Source organism: Epinephelus fuscoguttatus, linkage group LG20, assembly GCF_011397635.1.
Source record: "Epinephelus fuscoguttatus linkage group LG20, E.fuscoguttatus.final_Chr_v1".
Classification (NCBI taxonomy): Eukaryota; Metazoa; Chordata; class Actinopteri; order Perciformes; family Serranidae; genus Epinephelus; species Epinephelus fuscoguttatus.
In genome coordinates, this window is record NC_064771.1 from 16,312,604 (window position 1) to 16,335,513 (window position 22,910).

The following is a 22,910-nucleotide window of genomic DNA, read 5'->3' on the forward strand; positions in this document are numbered from 1 at the left end:
AAGTAGAGCCACCAAACCTGGAACCTGTCATTTTTTTTTTTTTTTTTAAAAAAACTCATTGTCCTTTCTTTTTATTTTATTTTACTTTGAGGCGCTGTAGTCCCTTTATATTAAATAACCTGTGATCATTTACACTCAGATAATCAGAAGTCCAACCCAGATTCATCCCTGCGTCCTAGGAGCATCCTGCCCCTCCCCTGTAACAAATACCTGGGAACTCTGATAATATGCTTCGACCGGACAGTGTTTACTCCAGCTCTCCATTCAAGGCTTGTGCCGGTCCAAGAATAGCCGCTGCTTGAACAGTCAGTGCTTTAAACGCCCGGCTGCGGAGAAGGAAGTGACATGCTACCTTCCACTCACTACACACACACTTGCAGAGATTAGCGCGCAGGCAGCGGTAATCTGGTTTCAGGACCACGGCCAGAGACTCCGGTTGGCCACGAATCCTGTCGAAAGTTGCCTCCATCGCGCCGTGCACCTTTGGAGGCACCAAAAAGTGTGAAGAAGTTCGTTTGGAGGACTTTGGCAAAGTGGGACTGACAATGTTTGCTCGGCTGATTTTTTATAAAGGCAGTTGAAGCAGATTAAATCTCAGTGTCGCTGACAAGAGATTCCGTTACACAAGAAATTGGAGGTTAAGGGGTCAATTAGGTAAAATCAAGCTGTTTTTTTTTTAATGTGTGAGTGAGAAACACGGGGCGGAGGGAGTAGAGGAGAAGGCTGTGCGCTCAATCGGGAGCGCGCAAGGACTGCACATTGGTCGGATCCTGGAGTCGTGAGGATGGAGATCCGGCCGGACAGGTTTAAGGTCGTGGCAGCCAAGACTCTCGGGAAAATATACGGGTATGTAAAGAAATTAACACCCTCTGGGACAAACTGCAACCACTAAATGTTGGAGAGCTGCACGCGTAATTGCCTTAATGTGTTAAAAAGACAGTTAATATTGTGCAATTAAATTAAGATACTACAGTATATAGTTACTGAAAAGTGATTTTAATGAGATTATTTGTTACAATGAAGAAAACTTTGCCTTTGAGGATCAAGGTGCCCAGAGACCTGGATTACTGTGGGTCTGGATGACCTGGCACAACATCTGTCCCTCTATAGCCTGCTGAATCTGCCACATAAGAAACTGGCATACATAATTTATCACTTTATACGCGACTGCAGTCATGCAGCTGATGAAATCAAGTTATTTCTGAGCACACAAATGCTCTGAAATCCTAAATAAGCCTAACAGAGTGTCTCCTTTGTTTCCGAGGAACAAAGAAACAGAATTAAGTTTCATTTTAGGCCCAAAACTGTGCCATCAGTGTAAGATGAAGCGTTGGATCGATAGCTGGATTCATTTCTCCCAGGCTTTTCTGCAGTGCTGTCACATTGTTCAACTGTGGAAGCTTTGTCACAGTTTTATGAGGAGATTTATCTGGCAATGTGTTTATGTCATGCATGCATGCATGGGTGTTTATTCGTCCAAACTGAGTGAGAGCAACTGTGTTTAGTGTAAAGCAGGCCTCTGAGGTCGCTCTCTGCGCCCTGTTTTCTGTCTCACCTGTCATTGGGGGACAGTGAGCTTATGAGGAACTTCATTAACCCCATCTCCCAAAAAAGGCCTTCAAAATATTCAAAACACAGCAGCAGAACTTGTGAAGATGGACTGAGGGCGGAACAGGGTAGGAAGTCCGTCATTTTTAACATCATGTGGCATTTTAAACTCACAATGGGCAAAGGTTTCAAGCGTGAGTTTACGCAAACTTCCATCGCTCCAAGCAGGAGAGGGGAAATAAAAAAGCGTGCCACACCTTCCCCGCTGAGGACAAAGTGTGTGAGGCTGTCAGGAGTCTGGCCAGTGATGGATATCTGAACGCAAAAAGGTATTGATGGACTCCCTTTTCTTCCTCTCGGGATTTGATGTAGCGTCTAAACACTTAAATCCTCTCCAGAAATAGCCCTCTGCTCGTCCAAGCTGTCGGCCCACGTAAATCCCTGCAGGCCGTACACCTTGGACACCTCTCCCTCTCTCTTCACCTAAGTAGTCCGAGCTCGTCATCGTGCCCCCTCCTCCTCCTCGGTGCACCTCACAGCCAGGATTAGGCCACTCGACCCACGGCGGCCTATAAGCTTTCATTTCCGCGGAGCGCACGTGCTCTCAGGTGCTCCCTTGGTACCTTCCTGCCGTGCGTAACGCGCACAGGCCCGTTCCCCGGTGCGGTCCTCCGCACGCAACATGCTTAATGGTCACAGACAAGGAGCTGTATCCATTCAGCACAGAAACCCTTTATTTTATTTTTTATATTACTTATATTCTCATCATTTTTCTTCTGTTAATTCTATTTATTTATTTTTGTTTATGTTTTAATCTATTGAGCTGTGTCCTATTCTTAGCTATGGCTCTTTCCTATTGTATTAAGCTAGACAGTTTATATTTAAATCATCTGAACTCGTCAAGTGTCAAAATATGAGACAAAACAGAAGCACGATTTCATTGAAGTAGAACCTACTCAGTCTCCTGCAGCTATTTATATCAGGGCTGCAACTAACAATCCTTTGGTCTATTTACAATAAGAAAAGGATTAAAAATGGCCATCAATTTTTATTTAAAACCCAAGATGATGTCATGAAATGTCTTGTTTTGTCCAACCAACAGCCCCAAACCTAAAAATATTCAATTTACTATAAAGTCAAGACAAGGTAAAAGAGCAAAGTTTAAAATCTGGAAACCTTACACAAGACAATTAAAACACTTAAATAAGTATTTGATTATCAAAAAAGTTGCCATCTGATTAATAGATGATTGAATAATTGTTGCAGGTCTAATCAGTACATAGGTATTTAAGAATAAATACAGTGCAATTCCTCCCTGTGTTTCAGGCATCTCCTTAAGGGTCCTTAATTTATTGACCTCAAGCATTACTGTTTGAATAACTATGTCTAAAATATGGCTTTTATAGTGTTTGCCAGTGATCCTTCACATTCTTTAAATTTTGTGTGACTACAGAGCTCGTGACAGTTCACAGTTGCAGATTAAAGTTCAGCAGGTCCTTAATTTGTAGTAGTGTCGAGGAGCTTTTTAACCTTTCAAACAATCTCCACCTGTTATTTGACACTCTCTTATCCAATCAATGATTCCAAGCTGTTGACTCAACTGTGAACCAAGCTGCTGAACCGCCCTGACATTTGTCCTTGCTGATGAATTAAGAGATTAACTTGGAGAGAGAACCAGGAATGCTCCTTTGCTGTAGTACAATACCTCGTGCAAATTAAGCTTTCTGACATGCCGTCAGGATTCAAAACTGAGCACTTTTCTTATCAGGTTGAACTGGTTCACAGAGGCGCCCAGATTTTTCCTCATGGTGTGTTGGGTGCAGCAGAGAGAGCGTCAGGTAGCTTGTGAGGATTACAACGGATTTTCTTTAACTCGGGGTCAGTCATGAAAAGTCGCTGCAGCAGATACAATAAATGGTAGAGTAAAAAAATGTGGGAAAACAGGCATGTGGATTTTGGCTATTTTATTGCAGAGAATAAAAACTCCATGTGGACATCGTCTAGGCACTGGGAAATAAATTGGTGTTGAAGAAGAAGGAAATGCTGCGAATTGTGTGCGAGACTGTGCGTGAGTCAGGGGAGTTGAGGATAAAAGGCAGGGTTAAAGATGAAGAGGAGACAGGAGGAATGAAGACAGAAGCCCGCCCAGACAAAAATAGTCCAAGAGAGCCAGAGATATTAATAATTCAAGAGAGAGAACCATTAATACTTGATCAGTGTCAGAGACTGTTAGAACCCCTGCTTACAGTATCTAATCGAGCAATGCATGCTTCATAATTGTGTAGCTGTCATTTACCAGTCTGCTTACTGTTGTTGGAGTTTTTAGGCGACTGCTCTGAAAGGGTTCGTTCGCAGGAACACAAAGTCCAGTCTTTTTGTCACTTAATATTTTAGTATCCATGTCATCTTTAAGTCTCCACGGAAAGTACATCTGAGGCCTGAGAGCTGCAATAATGGCTATATAAAGATCAGCCGGTGCTTTTATTTCCCTGGTATTTCAGAATTGTGATTGTCCTCGGCCCTGGTGACTTGATAGAGTGGTGACATTCTGGTTTAGGACAGGGTTCGTTAGAGTTCACAGAGGAACAATGTCTTACACGGCTGAGAATAAACCTCCATTCTGAATTAGCTGAAACAGCCTATATGTGTAGGAAGTCTCTGCACTCTCTCTGCACCTTCAATGATGGAAAAAAAAAGATATTAAAAAGTAATAACTAGAATTACCTCCCCATGGTTGTATGCCTCTGCGCACCAGTCACGTTTCTGTTATAGTTTACATCTATGTCTCTTTAGACTCATATTGACAATGCTTCAAAAATGGATCTTGCTGCAAAGATGCTACGTATTCTAAAACATGGATGTGTCACACATGTCTTTCCCCTGGCAGCACAGAAGATCTATACAATCACCACAGTTTCAAGGTGAGCAGCACCCAAAACTAGTGTCACCAATTCAGTATCTGACTAAATGTCTCCCCTTCTGTTCCTGAGTTAAGACGTGGAATAATGGTCAGAAAAATGTTTCTGCAGAACATTATGATGACAGTGAAGTTGACCTTTGACCTTACGGATATAAAATGTCATCACTTCATCATTGTAATGAAGTCTTGTCATAATTAGCGTAAGAAATCTTGTTTTATAGCCAAAAACATAGTTTGTAAGGTCACACTGAACTTGACCTTTGACAAAATTCCCTTCAGGTGTTCAGGTGTGAGATCATGTTCATAAGAATGAGACAGGCAAGGTCACATCAACCTTGACCTTTGACTGTCAAAATCTAATAAGTTCATTGTTGAATCCAAATAACACTTCTTGAGACCATATGATACAGGCAAGGTCACAGTGATCTTGACCTTTCATCCATGACCACAAAAATCTAGTCAGGTCACCATTGAATCCAAGTGGATGTTTGTGCCAAATTTGAAGAAATTACATCAAGGTGTTCTTTAGATATTGCATTCATGAGAATGAGATGGATGTCAGGAGACCTTTGACCACTAACCACCAAAATCTACTAACTTCATCATTTAGTCCAAGTGAACGTTTGTGCCATATTTGAAGAAATTCCCTCAAGGCATTCTTTACATATCATATTCACAAGAATGGGACGTACATACATATGTGCACTCATTCCAAAGTACAGATGGACAGGCAACCCGAAAGCATAATGCCTCTGGGCATTGTTATCAGTGGTGCGGAGGCATAAAAATAAATGAATGAAGTAATTATATATTAAGGAAAATAAGATAGCAGGGGAATTTGCTGGTTTACTGTGAGCTACATCGCAGCAGTTTAAGGTCTAGTGTGTTGGATTTAGTAGCATCTAGCAGTGAGGTTGCAGGTTCCCCTGTGTGCCAAGTGAGCAGGAGAGCTGAGGTAGCCAACACGAAAAGGCACTATCTAGAGCCAGTGTTTGGTTAGTCCATTTTGGGCCACTGTACAACAAAATGGTGGACTCCATGGGAGAGGACTTATTCCAAATGTAGATATAAACAGGTCATTCTAAGGTAACAAAAACACAAAACTCTTAGTTTCAGGTGCTTATAAACCAATGGAAACATAATTATGAATATTATATACATTTCTTTTAATAAATCCCCCTAAATCTTACTCACTGGACCTTTAAGCTACACTCTATGCATGCTATGAAAATACTGTATTTACATGGCACACCCAGTTCATTCTTACCGTGTTTTTTCATGCAGGCTATATAAACATGGATGACCCGGTGAAAATTATTACTTCAGTACCCAGGTTGGAACTGAGATAAAAGAAGAAACATAGGCAACCAGTCACAAAAATGAATCAAAATGGCTGTCACATTGAGAATAGTTGCTCACCCTCCTGCCCATATTCATATTCATCAACATCCATCCCAGTTAGTATGATTGTATGAAAATAAACGTGGTGCATCACTTTAAATGCTGCTGCCACAAGGAGTTAAGAAACAGCATTACCCCCTGTCCTTTTCAAATGATGGTCCAGTGTACCTTGTGCTAAAGCAGACAAGAAAGAACACACTGAAGAACCGTTCCTTAACATTTAGACCAGAAATACCCAACTTGATTTGCACGGGGGCCACTTTCGCAAAATGACAGGAGGCCAGGGGCCACTTCATAAACAAACATTAATGGTACTTATATATAATAAATTAATTGCCTGTTTTTTGCAGTCGTTTGCAGTCCTTACTCATCTTTGCCAAGAGGCAAACCCAGTTGCAGCAGCCCAGCACAGGTCAGGTGTATGCAGGGTTGCTTCAAGGATTTGAGGACATTCAAGGCTTAGCCCGTACCTCTGTCAGGGGGTCATGGCATCCTCCCCTGGCACTTCTTTTTTTTTTAACAAGCTCTATTTTGATGATTTTTTAATGAACTCTGGTACCTTATTTACATTAAAAAGAAAAGAAAATCCCAGTGCGCATCATTAACTTTCATCATTAATTTGAAAATTGTTGGCGGGCCATCCAGCACTTCGACTTTTGGGCCATAAGTTGAGTATCATTGATTTAGAGAATTTGAACAGCTCTGATTACCGGCTGCCACTTAGATACTCAGTTAGGCACCTTCCTAAGCAAAAAAAGACTATTAAACTGCAACCCATGACTGTTGGTCAGTGAATGTTAAGTCTCAACAGGTCCCTGGAGGTTTACACACACACATACACACACACTCACACCTCCAGTCTCCTGATAAAACGTGAACTGGTCACTGCCTCAGTTTGGTTGTCATTAGGATCAGTGTTATGATGCAGAAAAGATTCACTGGGACCATTTTCTACACTCATACATAAAACAGCAGATGAAGTATTCAAACATGGCATCTCATTCAAAGCAATAACAGCTGCTCATCCAGCAAATGTAACCAGAAAAAGGAGTTATCGATTACACCCTACTTTTATGCCTTTGGCTCTGCCGTATCACTCATCGCTGGCTCTGAGTGGTCAACACACAATATCTAGAAACGGCTCTCATTGGCTTTAAAGGTGATATACTCAACATTGAGTCTTGGCTGGAATTGATATGGTGCCAGCAAGCAGTGCTGCAATAATGGTGCTAACAGCACTAACTGTGGCAACAGTGCTGGCAAGGCCGTAACTACCATTGAGGACACCGAGGTCATGACCTCGGTATTTTTTCCCGACCTAAATGAATGAATAAAATGAAAATAAAAATAAACCATTTCATTTGTGCGGTGAAAGTACGTGGGAGGACTGATGGAAGGTGATTGAGTGACTCTCTCTTCTCTATAATAACAATTATTTAAAAAAGAAAATTCTGGTACTCTTGTTTGCTTTCATACAGCTTTGCACACACATTATTCTTAGATGGATTACTCACGAATGCAGGGTCGCACAGAAATGCCACACATATCACATGAAAGCGCAGGAGCAGAGCTTTCCGAGGATACTACACACATCATTGTGCTGTCATCCCATCACGCTATAAATCCAGATTAATTGTCTACAAAATAAAAACCTGACGAATTTCTTTACAATCCATTATACAGATCTTGTTATCAGTCACTTCATATAGTGAGGAATATTGTATCTTACCACGTCTTAGGCTTGCATGTGTTTCTCCCTGTCTATCCACATTTGTAGTCCGGCTTTCAAGATGCAAATATCTCCATATTGTCCAGTTGTCACTCCATCAAACTTTGTATGACAAGACCAGTGCACTTCACTTTTGCGCACCCAGACAACCGAGGCCTAGTTATGCATTCGTGACAGGGCCGTAGTCACCATATACATTGAGGGGGACACATCCCCCCCCCATGCCCAAAATGTCCCCCCAATATAGAGCACAGAGAAGTAAGTCAAGATCATGTCGACAAGAAAACGTCCAGAATTTTTTTTTACTGCAAAGTGGCAAATATTATCTTGGAGGAGATCATTGCACTTGGTTGACTATTTTTCTATGATCTTAGATGTAAATATTACATATTTATTTCAAATGAAACACATTTTTGATTTGTGAATGAGTCAGTGGAATTTCTTGCAATAATGGAAAAATACTGGCCGCCTGGCACAAACCACATGTTTTGGACAGCTGTGAAGTGACAGAATGTCCCACCATCATGGTTCTTATATTGCCAGATTCCAGAGAGTCTCCCCTCTTCATATATGGCAGAATATGTCTTTTTCCAACTTGCTATGGTGAGATACATGTAAAAATGTAAGAATTTAGTAACATAGATTGTTTTTTTCATTGATATAAAAATTAATATAACTTCCTGCTAAAGAATAAGTGGTTCAAACATAATTATAAATACCCACAAACAGTTTGGTGAAAGGCAATTTCGCTATAGAATGAAGTGGGATGAGAAACCTGATAAGATGGGATTAATCTAATATGATGTGTGTAGTTCTTTATAGATGTAGCCTCTTAATTTGGCTGTCAAAGTACACCAGATTGAAGGCTTTTGATATATAATTGACAAAAATTTCTGACCCCCCCACGTGCACCATGACTAAATGACCTCGGTATTTCAAAAATCCTGCGTACGGCCCTGAGTGCTGGTAGAGCTAACGGTGACGTAGGTCCAGTATGCAGGATTTAGGGGGATATTATGGTAGAAATGGAATTTCATTTTAATAATCTTCATTGGTGTATCATCACCTGAAACTAACAATTTTTGTTGCCTCAGAATGAGCGGTTTTTATCTACATATGGAGCAGGTCCTCCTCCATGGAGTCCACCATATTGTTCTACAGTGGCCCGGAATGGACAAACCAAGCACTGGCTCTAGATAGGGCCATTCGCATTTTCACATCGGCCACTATAGTTCTCCTACATGCTTGGCACACGGGAGAAATTTCAGTTGCTTGCAATCTGCAACCTCACTGCTAGATGCCATTATTGTCCTCAATATTTTAAGATGTGATTAGTTATTTTTGTGCATTTTTATTCATGGTTTTACAGCAATTTTGTCATTGTTATCATGTTGCTGTAATGGTTTCTGGGGTGTCAGGTGACCTTCAGTTGTGCCTTTGGCTATTGCGTCAAAATTGTCAAACAGCGCAGTAATACATTGTCCTTGGCAGCTGGATTTACCATAAAACACTCAGATCATGTTGTTAAACTTCAGTGTGTTGTTTCTGAGGAAGTAATACATATCTGTCAGTTTCCATATGATGTAAATCTCACATATAGTATTCAGTCAATGCTACAGCACAGAATTTCAACTCAACCATGATGAATGTTCATAGTGGCCACTGTGGGAACACTGTCATTAACAGTGCACCCAAGTGGCTCAGTCAACTATGAATCATAATGCACTTAAATGTGGCTCACTTCTCGCCCAGGATCCCAGTCCCATTTTTATCTTCTTCTGTCCTGTACAACCAGCTGTCAAGTAACACAGTCTATAAAACACACCTCCATCCCCCAAACTTAGCGTCATTCATGCTCTGCACTGTTGTTTGTTTTATTTTAGCTCAAAGATATGAAGATATGTACTCTCGTGCTCTGAACGCATCTCTCGACAATGATTGTAAAATAAAATTTGCCAGACAAAGGCAATATTTGCTTTTAACTTTTCTATGTAGGTATGAAAACCTAAATATGTATAATAAATAACACTGTGATATAACAGGAGCTCTGTGCTCCTTCAACTGGACCTGCAGTGCTTGGGTCTGATCTGAGAACTCAGCATTGCACATGTTTAATAGATGATCTGCTGAGTTTAGATACATATTTGATGCCTGTTAGACTGGAGGCTGGCAGAGGTCACATATTCTCAGGGTTTCTCAGCAAGCCATAAGAATATAGGTCATAGACAGGTGCAGAACAAGAGCAGAGCAGTTAACCTTGTTTGGAAGGAGAAAAGAAGCAGGGATGCACCAGGCTGAGACATGTTTTTTGACACACTGTATTCCTTACTGTCTGCCAGTTCCGTCAGGTTCCCTGAGTCCCTGCAACAGAAAAACAGCCAATATATTAACACCTTGAGAAGGCAGGATAAGTCAAAGTTATGTCAGCAAGCTCCGGTTGTTGTAGGCTGACAGATAACTGCTGACTGTCTCCTGTTAAGATGCCAGAGTTAACAGCCGAATTGACAGCAAGAAAGATTGTCTGAACATCTTTATCAAGCCAAGCTGTCAGTCTACAAGCCCTTCAGAACAGGATCAGTTTTTACAGCAGCAACCTGAGTATAGGAAACCTCTGACTGACTGATTGTTAGGACATGCAGGAGTAAACTAAATGTAAAGAATTTTCATTTTGAGGGGTCATTAACTGTTATAGTTGATGTGTTATTTCCTGGCACTTGAAACATTTTTAAATAGCTGTAGTCTGGTGTGTTTTAATGTGTAATATCAAGGTTGTTTCTGTGGCAAGCTATTTTGATAGGGAAAGGGATGTTACACAACATTGTAAAGGGATGTTTCAACCAAAGACTGTATATAAAGATGAAGACATGACAGCTTCCCCAAAAGTGAAGCCAAAACATGTTGATTGCCCCCTGGTGGCTGGCTGCAGTATAGGTCATAAACCCCACCCTCTCTATGTTAGCAGAAAGTACACGTCAAATACATTTTTTCAAAGATGGTGTCTGACATTTTAGGTAGTTCTTATTATGCTGATCATGTTCAAGTGCTCATTTTTATTCTAAGTTTAGTTTTAATTATATAGTGACATGAGTGAATTTAACATGGGCAAATATTTGCCTCCCATTCACTTCTATTCAGTGTGAGTGAAGGAGGGAATACAACATTCACTTCCTGTGGCAGAACAAATTCGCATCTTCGCATTGCATGGAGTTCAACTTTGGTGAACTTTTGCCAGGGAAGTTGTTGCCTCAACTAATAGCAAAGGAGTATTGATGAAGGAGACACTGATTGTTGCCAATATTATTTAACCAGCTGATATTGTGTGATATTTTCCCATATATAATGCAAATTGCCCAGTGTGAGACATGCTGCCTGCCTGGCAGTGAGTCAGGCATGGAACACAAGAAAATAGAAAATGTAAAAAAATAGCATCATATTTCACTGAATTAATTAGTAAGCTAGCTAACATTAGCTAGCAAGCTAGCTTTCTGTGTGCTTCGCATCCAGCACTGCCCACATTCAGCACAAATATCGCCTTGACAGTTGCTGGTCGCTCCCATGCATTCACCTGTGTGATTATAACCTTAAAAAAGGGGTGTGGCTTCATGATTGACAGCTGTGTGTGGTGTGCTCACAATCAGTGGTGTTGCTTGTAATTGGGTTGGACAGCTCCACTTCTCAATTGCTACTGTGCAGACTGGCTCCAAATGACGTAAACAGCGCAAGATGGCAACGCCTGCATCTAGGTTACTTTTGCTCCCTTTTTGTACAGTGGGAAGAAGTGGAGATGAAGCTGACGGAGGAGATATACAAATATTTTGGCTTCAAAGTTTAACTATTAAAAAAAAGCATTTTTAAGGAAACAGATTCAATAACACTTTCTTTTTTTTAACCATTTAGTGGACATACATTTCTATTACAGGACCAACCAAATGACTAAATCTATATTATATTTTCCATTCACCTTTTGGGGCATTTTTCAATCGTTTCTTCACAGAGCTCTTGAGAAAAAGCAGGAAAATGGCGAAACCATCGAGCTGTCGGCAGAGGGCCGGCCGGAGCTGGTGGAAGAGAAGGAGATGCCCGTGGTGGACTGCACATGCTTCGGTCTGCCCAGGCGCTACATCATTGCCATCCTCTCTGGCATCGGCTTCTGCATCTCCTTTGGTATCCGATGTAACTTGGGCGTGGCCATTGTCAGCATGGTCAACAGCCACACCATCTTCAGAGACAACAAGGAGGTCATAGTGGTGAGTGGCGACAGATGAGGTGGGAAGTCTGCAACAGCAAGGCAATAATAAATATTGTGTTTGTAGATAACACATTAATTCTACTGTATATGATGCAATTACTGACATGTTGTGCTTCCAACTTTGCCTGGAAAGGGTCCGTTCCCCTTTTAAGTGAGATCCAATAAGAAATGTTTTTCCAAGTTTGCCGTGTCAAAACAAATCTTTGTTGGTGGTAGAAATGGAAATGGCCACATCAAACAAATGAGTGGGTCATCTTAAAGAAATACCTAACCCACAAAATGATGATGTGTTTATCAATAATTCACCCTGTGTTACATTGAATTTGTGATGAAAACTCTCTTTTTTCTTGTGAACGAAGAATCCAAAAACAGTGAACAGTCTTGGTGATTTGAAATAAAGGGGGGATGCATTTAACAACAGCAAAACTATATCGAAACATCTGTTTACAAACTCTCACACAACTCATCCAATTTTCATTCATCCAGTCACACTCAATGCTTCCCAAACATTTTTGCTGAAACCTCACTATTTAAAACACATTGCCCTGAGCGGAGTTCAAATGCACACACATGCGCAGATGAGCTCTTCATCCGTGCATGAGACTTTTTATGCGGAAGTGTTTTAAAAAGCAAGGTTTTAGTGAAAATGCATGTGTTTGGTAAGTACTGAGCATACTGCTAGATAAATGAGACTTGGGTTATACTGCACGAGTTGCATTACAGTTTGTAAATGGATGTTTTGATATAGTGTTGCTGTTGTTTAACACGGTCCTAGTTTACTTTATTTTCTGAAGAATGTTCACCTTTTTTAATCTCTATTTATCATGGAGGCTCAGGGAAAAAACAAAGTTTTCTTCATGCATTCAAAGTAACGCGACAAGTTCTTTATATATAAATGGTCATTTTGTGGGTGAGGTATTCTGTTAAAGTCTGTAAGTTAATGTTACAGTCAGTGGGGTGAGTCAACTCTGGTTAAAGGTCTGACACAACTAAGTGATGTGAAGGAATATTGATAAGTCAGTGGTCAAGCATATGCCCTAGGGGGACCAGTAATCGATCCCATCAGCTCCCTTGTTATGATTGTTCTTCCTTTAGCTGTTCCACTCTGGTAGATAAAATATCACACTGATTCGAGTATATGTGCAGACTTATAACTGTTTGTCTCCCTGTGTCCCATCAGAAAGCTCAGTTTGACTGGGATCCAGAAACAGTGGGAATGATCCACGGGTCCTTCTTCTGGGGATACATTGTAACCCAAATCCCAGGAGGGTTTATCTGTCAAAAGTTTGCAGCAAACAGGTCTGTTAATCCACAAATTATAATACGCAAGGGGTAACTGCACATCATTTTATACATGCTGAATGTGTCTTCCTGTCTTTATCCTTTCCCCCTCCAGAGTGTTTGGCTTTGCTATAGTGGCCACGTCTTGCCTGAATATGCTCATCCCCTCAGCAGCACGGATGCACTTTGGCTGTGTAATCATTGTCAGGATATTTCAAGGACTTGTGGAGGTGCTTGACTCTTAGGTTGCTCTTAAATACAAGAAATGGATGGCAAGATGATATTCTCTTTACATTTTATTTCAAACATTTAACTTAATGTAATTTCTACCCTATCCTGCAGGGGGTTTCATATCCAGCCTGTCATGGTATTTGGGCAAAATGGGCACCGCCTCTTGAAAGAAGTCGCCTGGCCACGACAGCCTTTTGTGGTGAGTCCATTATCACTGCAGTTGTTTTACTCTGTGTTTAAACAATGGATGTTTAAAGAGACATCTCTGTGATCTACCCAAGCAATTAGTCAATTAATCAATTTGCTTATTTAAAGAACAATATTCTGCAACTGTTTTCCAAATAAAAATAACACACTTTTCTAGGTTCCAGCCTCTGCTTTTTCTTTGTCATACATAACTGTAAAAAAATATCTTTGGGTTTTGGGCTGTTGGTCAAACAACACATGCAACTTTTTACCATTTTTTTTAGACTAAACAATTAAGTGACAAAACAAGAGGCAGATTGATTTAAATCAATTTAAATTGCAGCCCGGAACAAAATCTTTCTCTTCTTTTTAAGGTTCTTATGCTGGTGCTGTGATTGCCATGCCATTAGCTGGAATCCTAGTCCAGTACTCAGGATGGTCATCAGTTTTCTACGTCTACGGTAAGAGAACTTGAACTTTAGGCTGGAGGTAAACAAAATCAAAGAGAGAGAGAGACTATACACTGGGGCTTCTTTCTTCATACTGAACTATAACTTGGGAAACTACACAGTGTCGTAAGGACTGGCTATCATGACATAAGGACTGGCTATCAGTACTCCTTACCTTTAAGGTATCAACTGAAAAAGCCAGTACCAGGTGGTATTGAAACTTCTCTAATCAGGCAATACCTGCTTTTGATCTGCAAACTTTCTGTTGCTGCTGTCTCCGGAGCTGCTTTCCTCCTGGCTAATGGTCAGCTCAATGTCTACCTGGTTATCTTGAGCTAAAACAACAGCAGCTAACCTCCAACGCAAGGCCTTTATATACATATATATATATATATATATATATATATATCTATATCTATATATATATATATAAATATATCTATATATGTATGTATACATATATATATATATATATATAAATGTGTTAAACCTGGGTTAGCAAGCACTTCTCCTTTTCCAAGATAATCCATCCACCTGATAGGTGTGGCATATCAACATGCTAATTAAAAAGCATGGTTATCTTGGGATGGTATCGATAAAAGGCCACTCTGAAGTGTGCTGTTTTATTAAAAAAAAAAAAAAAAAAAAGACTCTCATGCAGTGCGACACAGAGGTGGTCGTGGCCTGTGGGATGTTGGCCCACTCTTCTTCAATGGCTCTGTGAAGTTGCTGGATATTGGAAAGAACTGGAACACGCTGTCGTACACACAATATACTATACACTATACTATACACTATAACATAAGATCATGGCAGCAGATGAATGACATGACAATGGGCCTCAGGATCTCATCACAGTATCTCTGTGCATTCAAACTGCCATCAATAAAATGCATCTGTGTTTTCTGTATGTAGCTTAAACCCCATAGCCCCACCATCACAATGGGGCACTCTGTTCACAACATTAGCAAACTGCTCGCCTGCACAATGCTAACAAACATGCTGGACACCATCAACAGTGAGTATTTGCCCACTCAAGTTGGTTACAATGACAAACTGTATAAGGTCAGAAGGACCCTGGTGAGGATGTCGAGGATGCAGATAAGTTTCCGTGAGGCTGTCTCTGAAACTTTGTGCAAATCAGTTGCCACATCAGCTGTTCAAATGGCTGTTTCTCAGATGATCTTGCAAGTAAAGAGCTGGTGTGGTGACACGTTGTCTGTGGTTGTGAGGTGGGGAGGATGTTCTGCCAAATTTAAGGAAACGATACTAGACACAACTGATGGTAGTGAAATGAACATTCAGTTAATGGGCAGGTGGATGGATTATCTTGGAAAAGGAGAAGTGCTCTCCAACACAAATTTGAACACATGTACAACCAAAATTTGACAGATATATATCTATTGAGTGTATAAAATAGTAATAATTATTAATTAATTAGTAATTAATTAATAATTTAATTTAAAACTGTGAAAAACGGGAGCAAAAACAAAAGTGTTGCGTTTAAGTTTTTGTTCAGTGTATATCAAAAGAAGGAATTTCAATAGTTGTGTAGACACTCTGATCACTGTGCACAACATACAGTAACACACTAAATGCTGACACATACTGAAACTGCAGGGCCGAGAAAACAAGAAAACAAGAAAGGTCAGCTCCATATATATGAGAGCCAGAAAAAAAAAAGAAAAAACATTAACCGTTAAGTACAAATTCAATATTTAATCCTGGTTCGTACCGAGGCAGCAGCTACAGTCAAGGTGTCTACTTTGCAGCTTGTTCTTTCTGACCTCTCTTTCCAGTTTTGACACTTACATTACTCCTTCTCTTTTCCCTGCCTGCCTGCCTTCCTCCCTCCCAGGAAGTTTTGGGATCATGTGGTATTGCTTCTGGATCCTGGTGTCTTATGAAAGTCCAGCAGCTCATCCCACCATCACTGAGGAGGAGCAGAAATATATTGAGGAAAGCATTGGCGAGTCAGCCCAACATACAGTAACGGTCAGTGCATGCTGTAAATTTCTGTATGACATCACACTGGCTGATGTTAATCTGAAGAATTTGCAATATCACTCTTTTTGCTTTTGTAAAATGTTAAGACAAGGACAAGTAGATTTGAACAAAGACAGGAGAGATAGTAAACGAACAATGTGGAAAGAAGGAACTAAGCTTTGTTGGAAAAAAAAAACCCACGGCGCAGTGAGGCCTGTGGTGAGCTGCAGTGCAAGATCTATGAAAAGCTGCTGTGGTCACCCTGAGCTACGGCCTTTTGATTGTGCGGCAAAGTGTAGTCAAATAATTTAACTTTAAGTGTTATATTGGGGCCAGAGAATACCTGCAGTCACTCCTGCAGTCCTCTGACTCCTGAGACTATGTTTTCCTATGTTACAAAGAATTATCTTCCCGCCTGAAACACATGAACATGAAAGATGTGGCGAGCCGGAGCCACACTTTATCGCTGCTTGGTGTCAGGCTTCATCATGAGCTGATGCTAATAATAGCAGAGTAGAATAATGTTAGTGGTAACCTGTGCTCATTTGTGTCTGCACTCATACATTCAAGTAAAACTACCCCCACCCCCAGGTTCAGAATTTCACTACAAAATTAGTGAGATAAGTAAAACATTTTTCTGTGTTACAGAAATTCAACACACCGTGGAGGTCCTTCTTCACGTCCATGCCAGTGTACGCCATCATCGTGGCTAATTTCTGCAGAAGCTGGACTTTCTATTTGCTTCTCATCAGCCAGCCTGCATACTTCGAGGAGGTGTTTGGTTTCGAGATTAGCAAGGTAACAGAAACTAAGTGTGGTTATGTGTGGTGTATTACACCAGGCAAAAGTTTGCATGCAAGTACGATAACATGATATTGCTAAAGAAAGTCAAAGCTTTAGAGCATCTGCTTTCCAGCTTTATTCCAGTGACTATAGTCTATCCCTAATGGCATCAAACCTGTTACATAAAAATATAACTTTTCTCTCTCATCTAGGTGGGCATAGTTTCTGCACTTCCCCACCTCGTCATGACCATCATTGTGCCCATAGGTGGCCAGATTGCTGACTATCTGCGCTCCAATCAAATCATGACCACTACTAATGTCAGGAAACTTATGAACTGTGGAGGTAAGAAAGAGCTAAAACAAAGGGAAGGCATAGATGTAGTATGTGAGTTGCTGTGCCCATAGTAGTGGGTCAAGACGTCAAAATTGTAGTCATATTAATACACACATTTGCAGCCTTCTCTAGATAAATTAGAAGTCTTTCTAAGTGTTATATTTTAAGTCAGATGTCAGGCTCTGTCACATGAACCTGAAAAACTGTACAATAACTCATTGGCTGGTTATTGGGTTGACTACAGTATTTAGTCAGCTGTGGTGAGAAAACATTTGCTTCATAAGGGAAATGATGACTCACTCTAATGCAGAAGCTCTGCCTCTGTCTGCTATTTTTGAACTATAGAGAGAAATCGATAGCAAAGTGAAATGGAGAAGCATACAGGGTACATATCACTTGGTGGGAAGCTGTCATGACTAGTGAAACTTGAAGTTGCAGCTCGGTCAATGGCATTTTATGAAAAGGAAAAGACGTGATGAAAAATGGCCTCGAGACCTAAATAAGGATCTTGTACACACTAAACGCATTCTTTGTTTCTATTCTGTTTCACTTGTCTACATCAGGGTTTGGGATGGAGGCAACCCTGCTGCTAGTGGTGGGATTCTCACATACAAAAGGTGTTGCCATTACATTCCTGGTCCTGGCTGTGGGGTTCTCTGGCTTTGCCATTTCAGGTGAATTTTTTTGAAAAAAAAAACAAAAAAAACAACAATTGTTCAGTACACATTTTGTTGCATCAACACTGACGTCAATATCCATAACTTTAAAACCTTTGCCCTCATATATTAAATTAGAATAGGTAAAGCTGACAAATATAAGTATTTACTACCACTTACATGCATTAATTGTTTTTATCCTAACTCATAAGGTTTCAATGTCAACCACCTGGACATTGCACCGCGCTATGCTAGTATCCTCATGGGTATCTCCAATGGTGTGGGCACTTTGTCTGGTATGGTTTGCCCACTTATAGTTGGTGCCATGACGAAGCATAAGGTGAGAACTTGTATTGTAAAATACACGCTCAAACACATTTCTGTTCTTATTCTGTGTTTTTGTTTTTACCATGGATAATTTCATGTTGCATGTCCTCAAGTGAACTTCCAGTTGATTTAGGTCATAGACAGTGTTTCCAAAACAGCAACAGAGGTGTCACTTTTACCAGTCTGCACGTCCAATAGTCATACAGGGAGAAATTTATCACTTACATTGAGAGGGACAATGGTAGCTTTGCCTGTCAGTTTTACTATAAAGATTTAAAAATGATGATATGATTTTTTTTCCTGGTGTTTGTATCAAACAAGCATGTTCCCTAAAGTCTGGAATATAGTTATTGCTCTTGGTCATATTGCAATCATAATTATATTCGATTAATTGTGCAGCACTAGTTTAAGCACTAAGTTTTATGGACTGATGTAAATGGTTTCTAGAGTTTAAAGGGATAGTGCACCCAAAAATAAAAATTCAGCCATTATCTACTCACCCATATGCCGACGGAGGCCCTGGTGAAGTTTTAGAGTCCTCACATCCCTTGCGGAGATTGGCGGGTGGAGCGGCTAGCATACCTAATGGCAGACGGCGCCCCAGACTAACGTCCAAGCATTGGCATTGCTTTGCATTTGAAACAACTACACCACCAGGTTTCCAGTGCTTGACTCCGGTATTCTGCGACTGGCTGAGGGTTAGGCTCATGAGTTGCAGCGGCTGCTTCGTCCAGTAGCCTGAGTTCTGTGCATATACTCGGGCTCAAACAAATAGGGCTCAACAAAGAAATGCTGTTCCTCCTCAGTTTCAAAGTCTTCAGACATGTTGGGCTGTCCTTTGCTAAAAGACTGTAGTGCAAATTATCTTTTAGCTCTGTGGTTACGTTGTCTCTCCCTGCGGTGCACGTGTCACGTGATGTAAACACGGGTAAGCAAAGCTCATGCTTTCGCTGGTCTCGCGCAGGCGCACACACAAGAGCGCGGAGCACAGAAGCAGTCAGAGCTACAGGCTACAGTGAGGCTAAAAACAGAGTTCATATGACGTTTTTCGAAACAACTTTTTATGTCGCGGCTGCAGCACACTTGGATCGCTATGGATGAGCAGTATGGAGGTACTCTGTGGATTCTTTTTTGTGTTCTTGGACGTTAGTCTGGGGCGCTGTCTACCATTAGGTGTGCTAGCCGCTCCATCCGCCGATCTCCGCAAGGGATGTGAGGACTCTAAAACTTCACCAGGGCCTCCGTCGGCATATGGGTGAGTAGATAATGGCTGAAATTTCATTTTTGGGTGCACTATCCCTTTAAGCATGTTCATGGAACAAAATACATGTGCAAGCCTCCCTTTAACTGGTTTGATGTGTTTAACTACTATAAAAATATATTTTTTTTATGCTTATAATCTCTCTTTCCCTTTCTTTCCTTAAACCCCCCCTTTGATAGACACGGGAAGAGTGGCAAGGGGTGTTTCTTATCGCCTCACTTGTTCATTATGGAGGTGTTATATTCTATGGTGTGTATATTTCCTTCTTAATTTCCCCTAGCCTAATTCTTCTAGAGCATTAGGGTGTTCAAATCTGCAAAAATCTGTACATTGTTTTCATGAAGTCTTCTGTAGATTGGTTGTCATAAGTCTGAATACTGCACAAAAACTCTGTATCTTACGGATTATCTTGTTTTTGGGCTGCAGGCATCTTTGCATCTGGAGAAAAGCAAGCTTGGGCAGAGCCGGAGCAGCTGAGTGATGAAAAATGTGGCATCCTGGATGAGGATGAGCTTGCAAACGAGACGGAGGAGCTGTATCGCACAAGTGGCGGGGCAGGCTACGGAGCCATGAACCAGGGAACGGATCCCAATGGAGCTGGAGGCATGGGAGGAGGAGGCTGGGTCTCAGACTGGGACAAAACTGAGGAGTATGTCCAACCAGCCGGAACCAATAATTACCTGTATGGAGGAGAGGGGGACCGAGAGTTAACATAAAACCAGCAGATCTTCTGCACACAGCCTTTACTGTGGCAGAAACATTACATCAACAGCGTGAAGTTTCACCCAATGGCATGAAGAACTTCGAAAGTGTGGATTTAAAATTGAATGCGGGAGGGGACCACTTTCAGCAAGTCTGACTGTATTATCACTACTGAACTGATTTCAAAGAGACTCCTCAGTGGAGGTGATGACATTAGTAAAATGTGTAAAATGTGTATTTGTGTGTGCAATTGTGTACCTTGTCTGACAGACAATCTAAGTAAGAGTGTTTTAGGCCTGGTGTGGCTTTTGTTGATGTTTATTCACTGTAATAATTGTAGAAATTTATATATTATCTGACAGTATTTCATTTGTATGCCTCTCACTTATATTTGAATCATTACAAATCTGTAGGCACACACTGGTCAAACGCGCACCCCTGTTGTTGCGTGAAAACCTGCTGAGTTTGATGAATTGGTTTTTAAAAAGTTTCCACTTAAGTTAAAAAGAAGAATCACCAAAACCGGACCTACAAGGTTTTCACAATGTTATAAAAGCTTTTTTTCCCCCTAAAAGTAATGTTAAGTTTTGTCCTTAATGTGCACACTTTAAAGAAAAAGCCTGTTACTTGTGCCAATACAACAAAATATTTTGCTCTGTAGTATTGGTTTATTCATCCACAAAGAAAATAATTGAACACCTGCACATATTACTGTACACAGCTTTCTGTGAAGTCTAAATAGCCCATGCTCATATTTTTAGATGCAGCATTTTGATTCCCGTGTGCAGAAATGTTTTATGTACTAGGCCTCGAACCTGTCTGCCTGCCGATAAACCGGGGAATAACAATGCCTCTTATAAGACGAGAAGGAATGTAATATGCAGGGTAGTTCAGAGACACTTTTGTCAGGTCAGTTTGAGAGTGTTTTCTTCAAAATCAAATATCATAATTTTGGTAAATATGCTTTTCTTGTAATATATGCTTCATTGATGTTATTCTGTTATGTTAGTGTTGTGTTCAGGTAATTCATGCTCATCCGGACAAGCACTTTGCTGTCAGTATACGACCTAAGAACCCCCACACATGCCAGTCTCTGCTGTTTGTCGCAATGTCAAGGCACAAAAAACACACAGCCAAGACTGTAGCGTGGTGCCAGTTATGTAACATATGACAAAATTAAAAACTGTGCAAATAAAATGAGAATGTTAGTCCCATGGAGCCACCATGTAGATTTGAGTCAATCTCAGTAACAGGTGAACTTGCTTTATTAGTGCTGCAAGCTTACGCTATAATCAGTAGTTAAAAGGCTGATAATGTCCAACAAAACAATGAACCTTCACTGTACATGAGCAATTTGTTTTACATTTGTTAGTAGATGTTTTAATGTATCTAGCAAGCTCCAAAATGAAGGTTTAAGATAGAAAAATATCAATTTTAGATCACAGAGTTCTCCAATAGACTAATTATTATATTTTAGGGTTTTTACTATTTTTGTCATTTTTCATTCATTTCTTGTTAAATGTTTTGTTCTGTATTGTAAACTAAAACTGTATCTGTAAAAATCATGTACATGTGGAATTTATTGTATAATAAAACCTAGAGGTGATAATTCCTTTACAATAATTATAGATATACTTGGCAGTTTATGCTAATGCATTACTCTCATTTTTATGCTTTAATGTTCGGTATTAGGTAGTGCATAAACTGTCTGGATAAAAAGCAGATGATTACAGGTGTCACATTGAATCAGCTTTTTTTTTTTTTTTTTTTTTAATTATAGCACCTGATTTACCTTGATAGAGCCAATTTTCCAAGGCTTCATGCATGATTCAGGCACCACTAATGCAGATCTTTAAACCTTTGGATACAGTGGTTTCATGTTACTCATAATGTTGTCCTCCTGTCCAGACAGGATATCGATCGGTGAGCTAAAGTATAAGAGCATGGAAATGAAAAATAGATTTTGATAGCACTATCAAAACAGGGAACTGACTAGTTTTCCTCAGCCATTAAGAAGCACTGAGGCTCTGAGATTCACCCTCACTGTCCTGCTCTGCTCTCTAAAATCAACAGGATTATCCTGCATCCATCTGCCAGTGAGAGAGGTGGAGTTACCTTGATGTAACTCCACTTCTTTTAAAAGGCTTTGCTATTGGTTTACCTCACTAAGGCTCTGACTCAGCACCGTGAGAGTGATCTTTGTACCTCCTGTCCAATCAGGAGGTAGCAACCACACACTATGAAATACCAGAGCACCTGCTGTTAAACTCCCTTTTGAATTCAGCAACTGGAATAACACAGGGGCCAGCTGGGCCTGGAGCTGGAGAGCTACACACATACTCATAGAGTGACATGTAGGTAAATGCTATTTTTATTTTGTACATGCTACACCCACTAACGGGCGTTGTTTCTGGGAATCAGCTGAGGGGAAAGGCATTAGAGATGTGATATACTTCCTGCTGGGCCCAAATCTGATCACAAACAATCCAGACCCAACTGCTGAATGGGTAAAAGACATCTAGTGGACCTGCTTAGGGGTCCAACAACTTGCCTCCATAGAAGTTACATCCAAGCACTGTGTGCTCTTGGTGGAGTGTGCCCACCTGAGGAGCGCGACACTTTGCTTCATAGTCCCAGTCTGAGACTGGCTGAGGTGAGCTTGGTGGTAGTAGGGAACGGGTGAGCCCCAAAAGGTGAAGTCACTCTTGGCTATAACTGGAATCCGGAGCTTGTGTTGTTTGTTGAGGTTCGGGTATAGCCTCAACCATGCAAACCAATCACTGAAGGTTTCCCATACAGTAAACACAAAGTGCACCGCCAAGGCAACTGGTGGCCCCAGCCAAGGCAACAGAGGTAGGCGTTATG

General features: G+C 40.7%; 1 protein-coding gene across 1 annotated transcript; it reads left to right on the forward strand.

The window, feature by feature from the left end:
* The first annotated feature begins 784 nt into the window (after positions 1–784).
* On the forward strand, positions 785–21,358 carry LOC125880615 (vesicular glutamate transporter 1-like). The gene is made up of 13 exons (XM_049563220.1): positions 785–846; positions 11,593–11,845; positions 13,028–13,146; positions 13,244–13,358; positions 13,471–13,558; positions 13,920–14,006; positions 15,853–15,989; positions 16,629–16,778; positions 16,976–17,108; positions 17,663–17,773; positions 17,968–18,095; positions 19,523–19,592; positions 19,770–21,358. Exons 1-13 carry the CDS (start codon positions 785–787, stop codon positions 20,057–20,059), a joined length of 1,743 nt encoding a protein of 580 aa, XP_049419177.1. The 3' UTR covers positions 20,060–21,358.
* Positions 21,359–22,910: the final 1,552 nt, after the last annotated feature.

Coding starts and splice junctions, on each gene's coding strand:
- LOC125880615 (XM_049563220.1), top strand. CDS start 785: ATGGAGATCCGGCCGGACAGGTTTAAGGTCGTGGCAGCCAAGACTCTC. Junction 18,096..19,522: donor GTGCCATGACGAAGCATAAG/GTGAGAACTTGT, acceptor CCCCTTTGATAG/ACACGGGAAGAGTGGCAAGG. Junction 19,593..19,769: donor TGGAGGTGTTATATTCTATG/GTGTGTATATTT, acceptor TTTGGGCTGCAG/GCATCTTTGCATCTGGAGAA.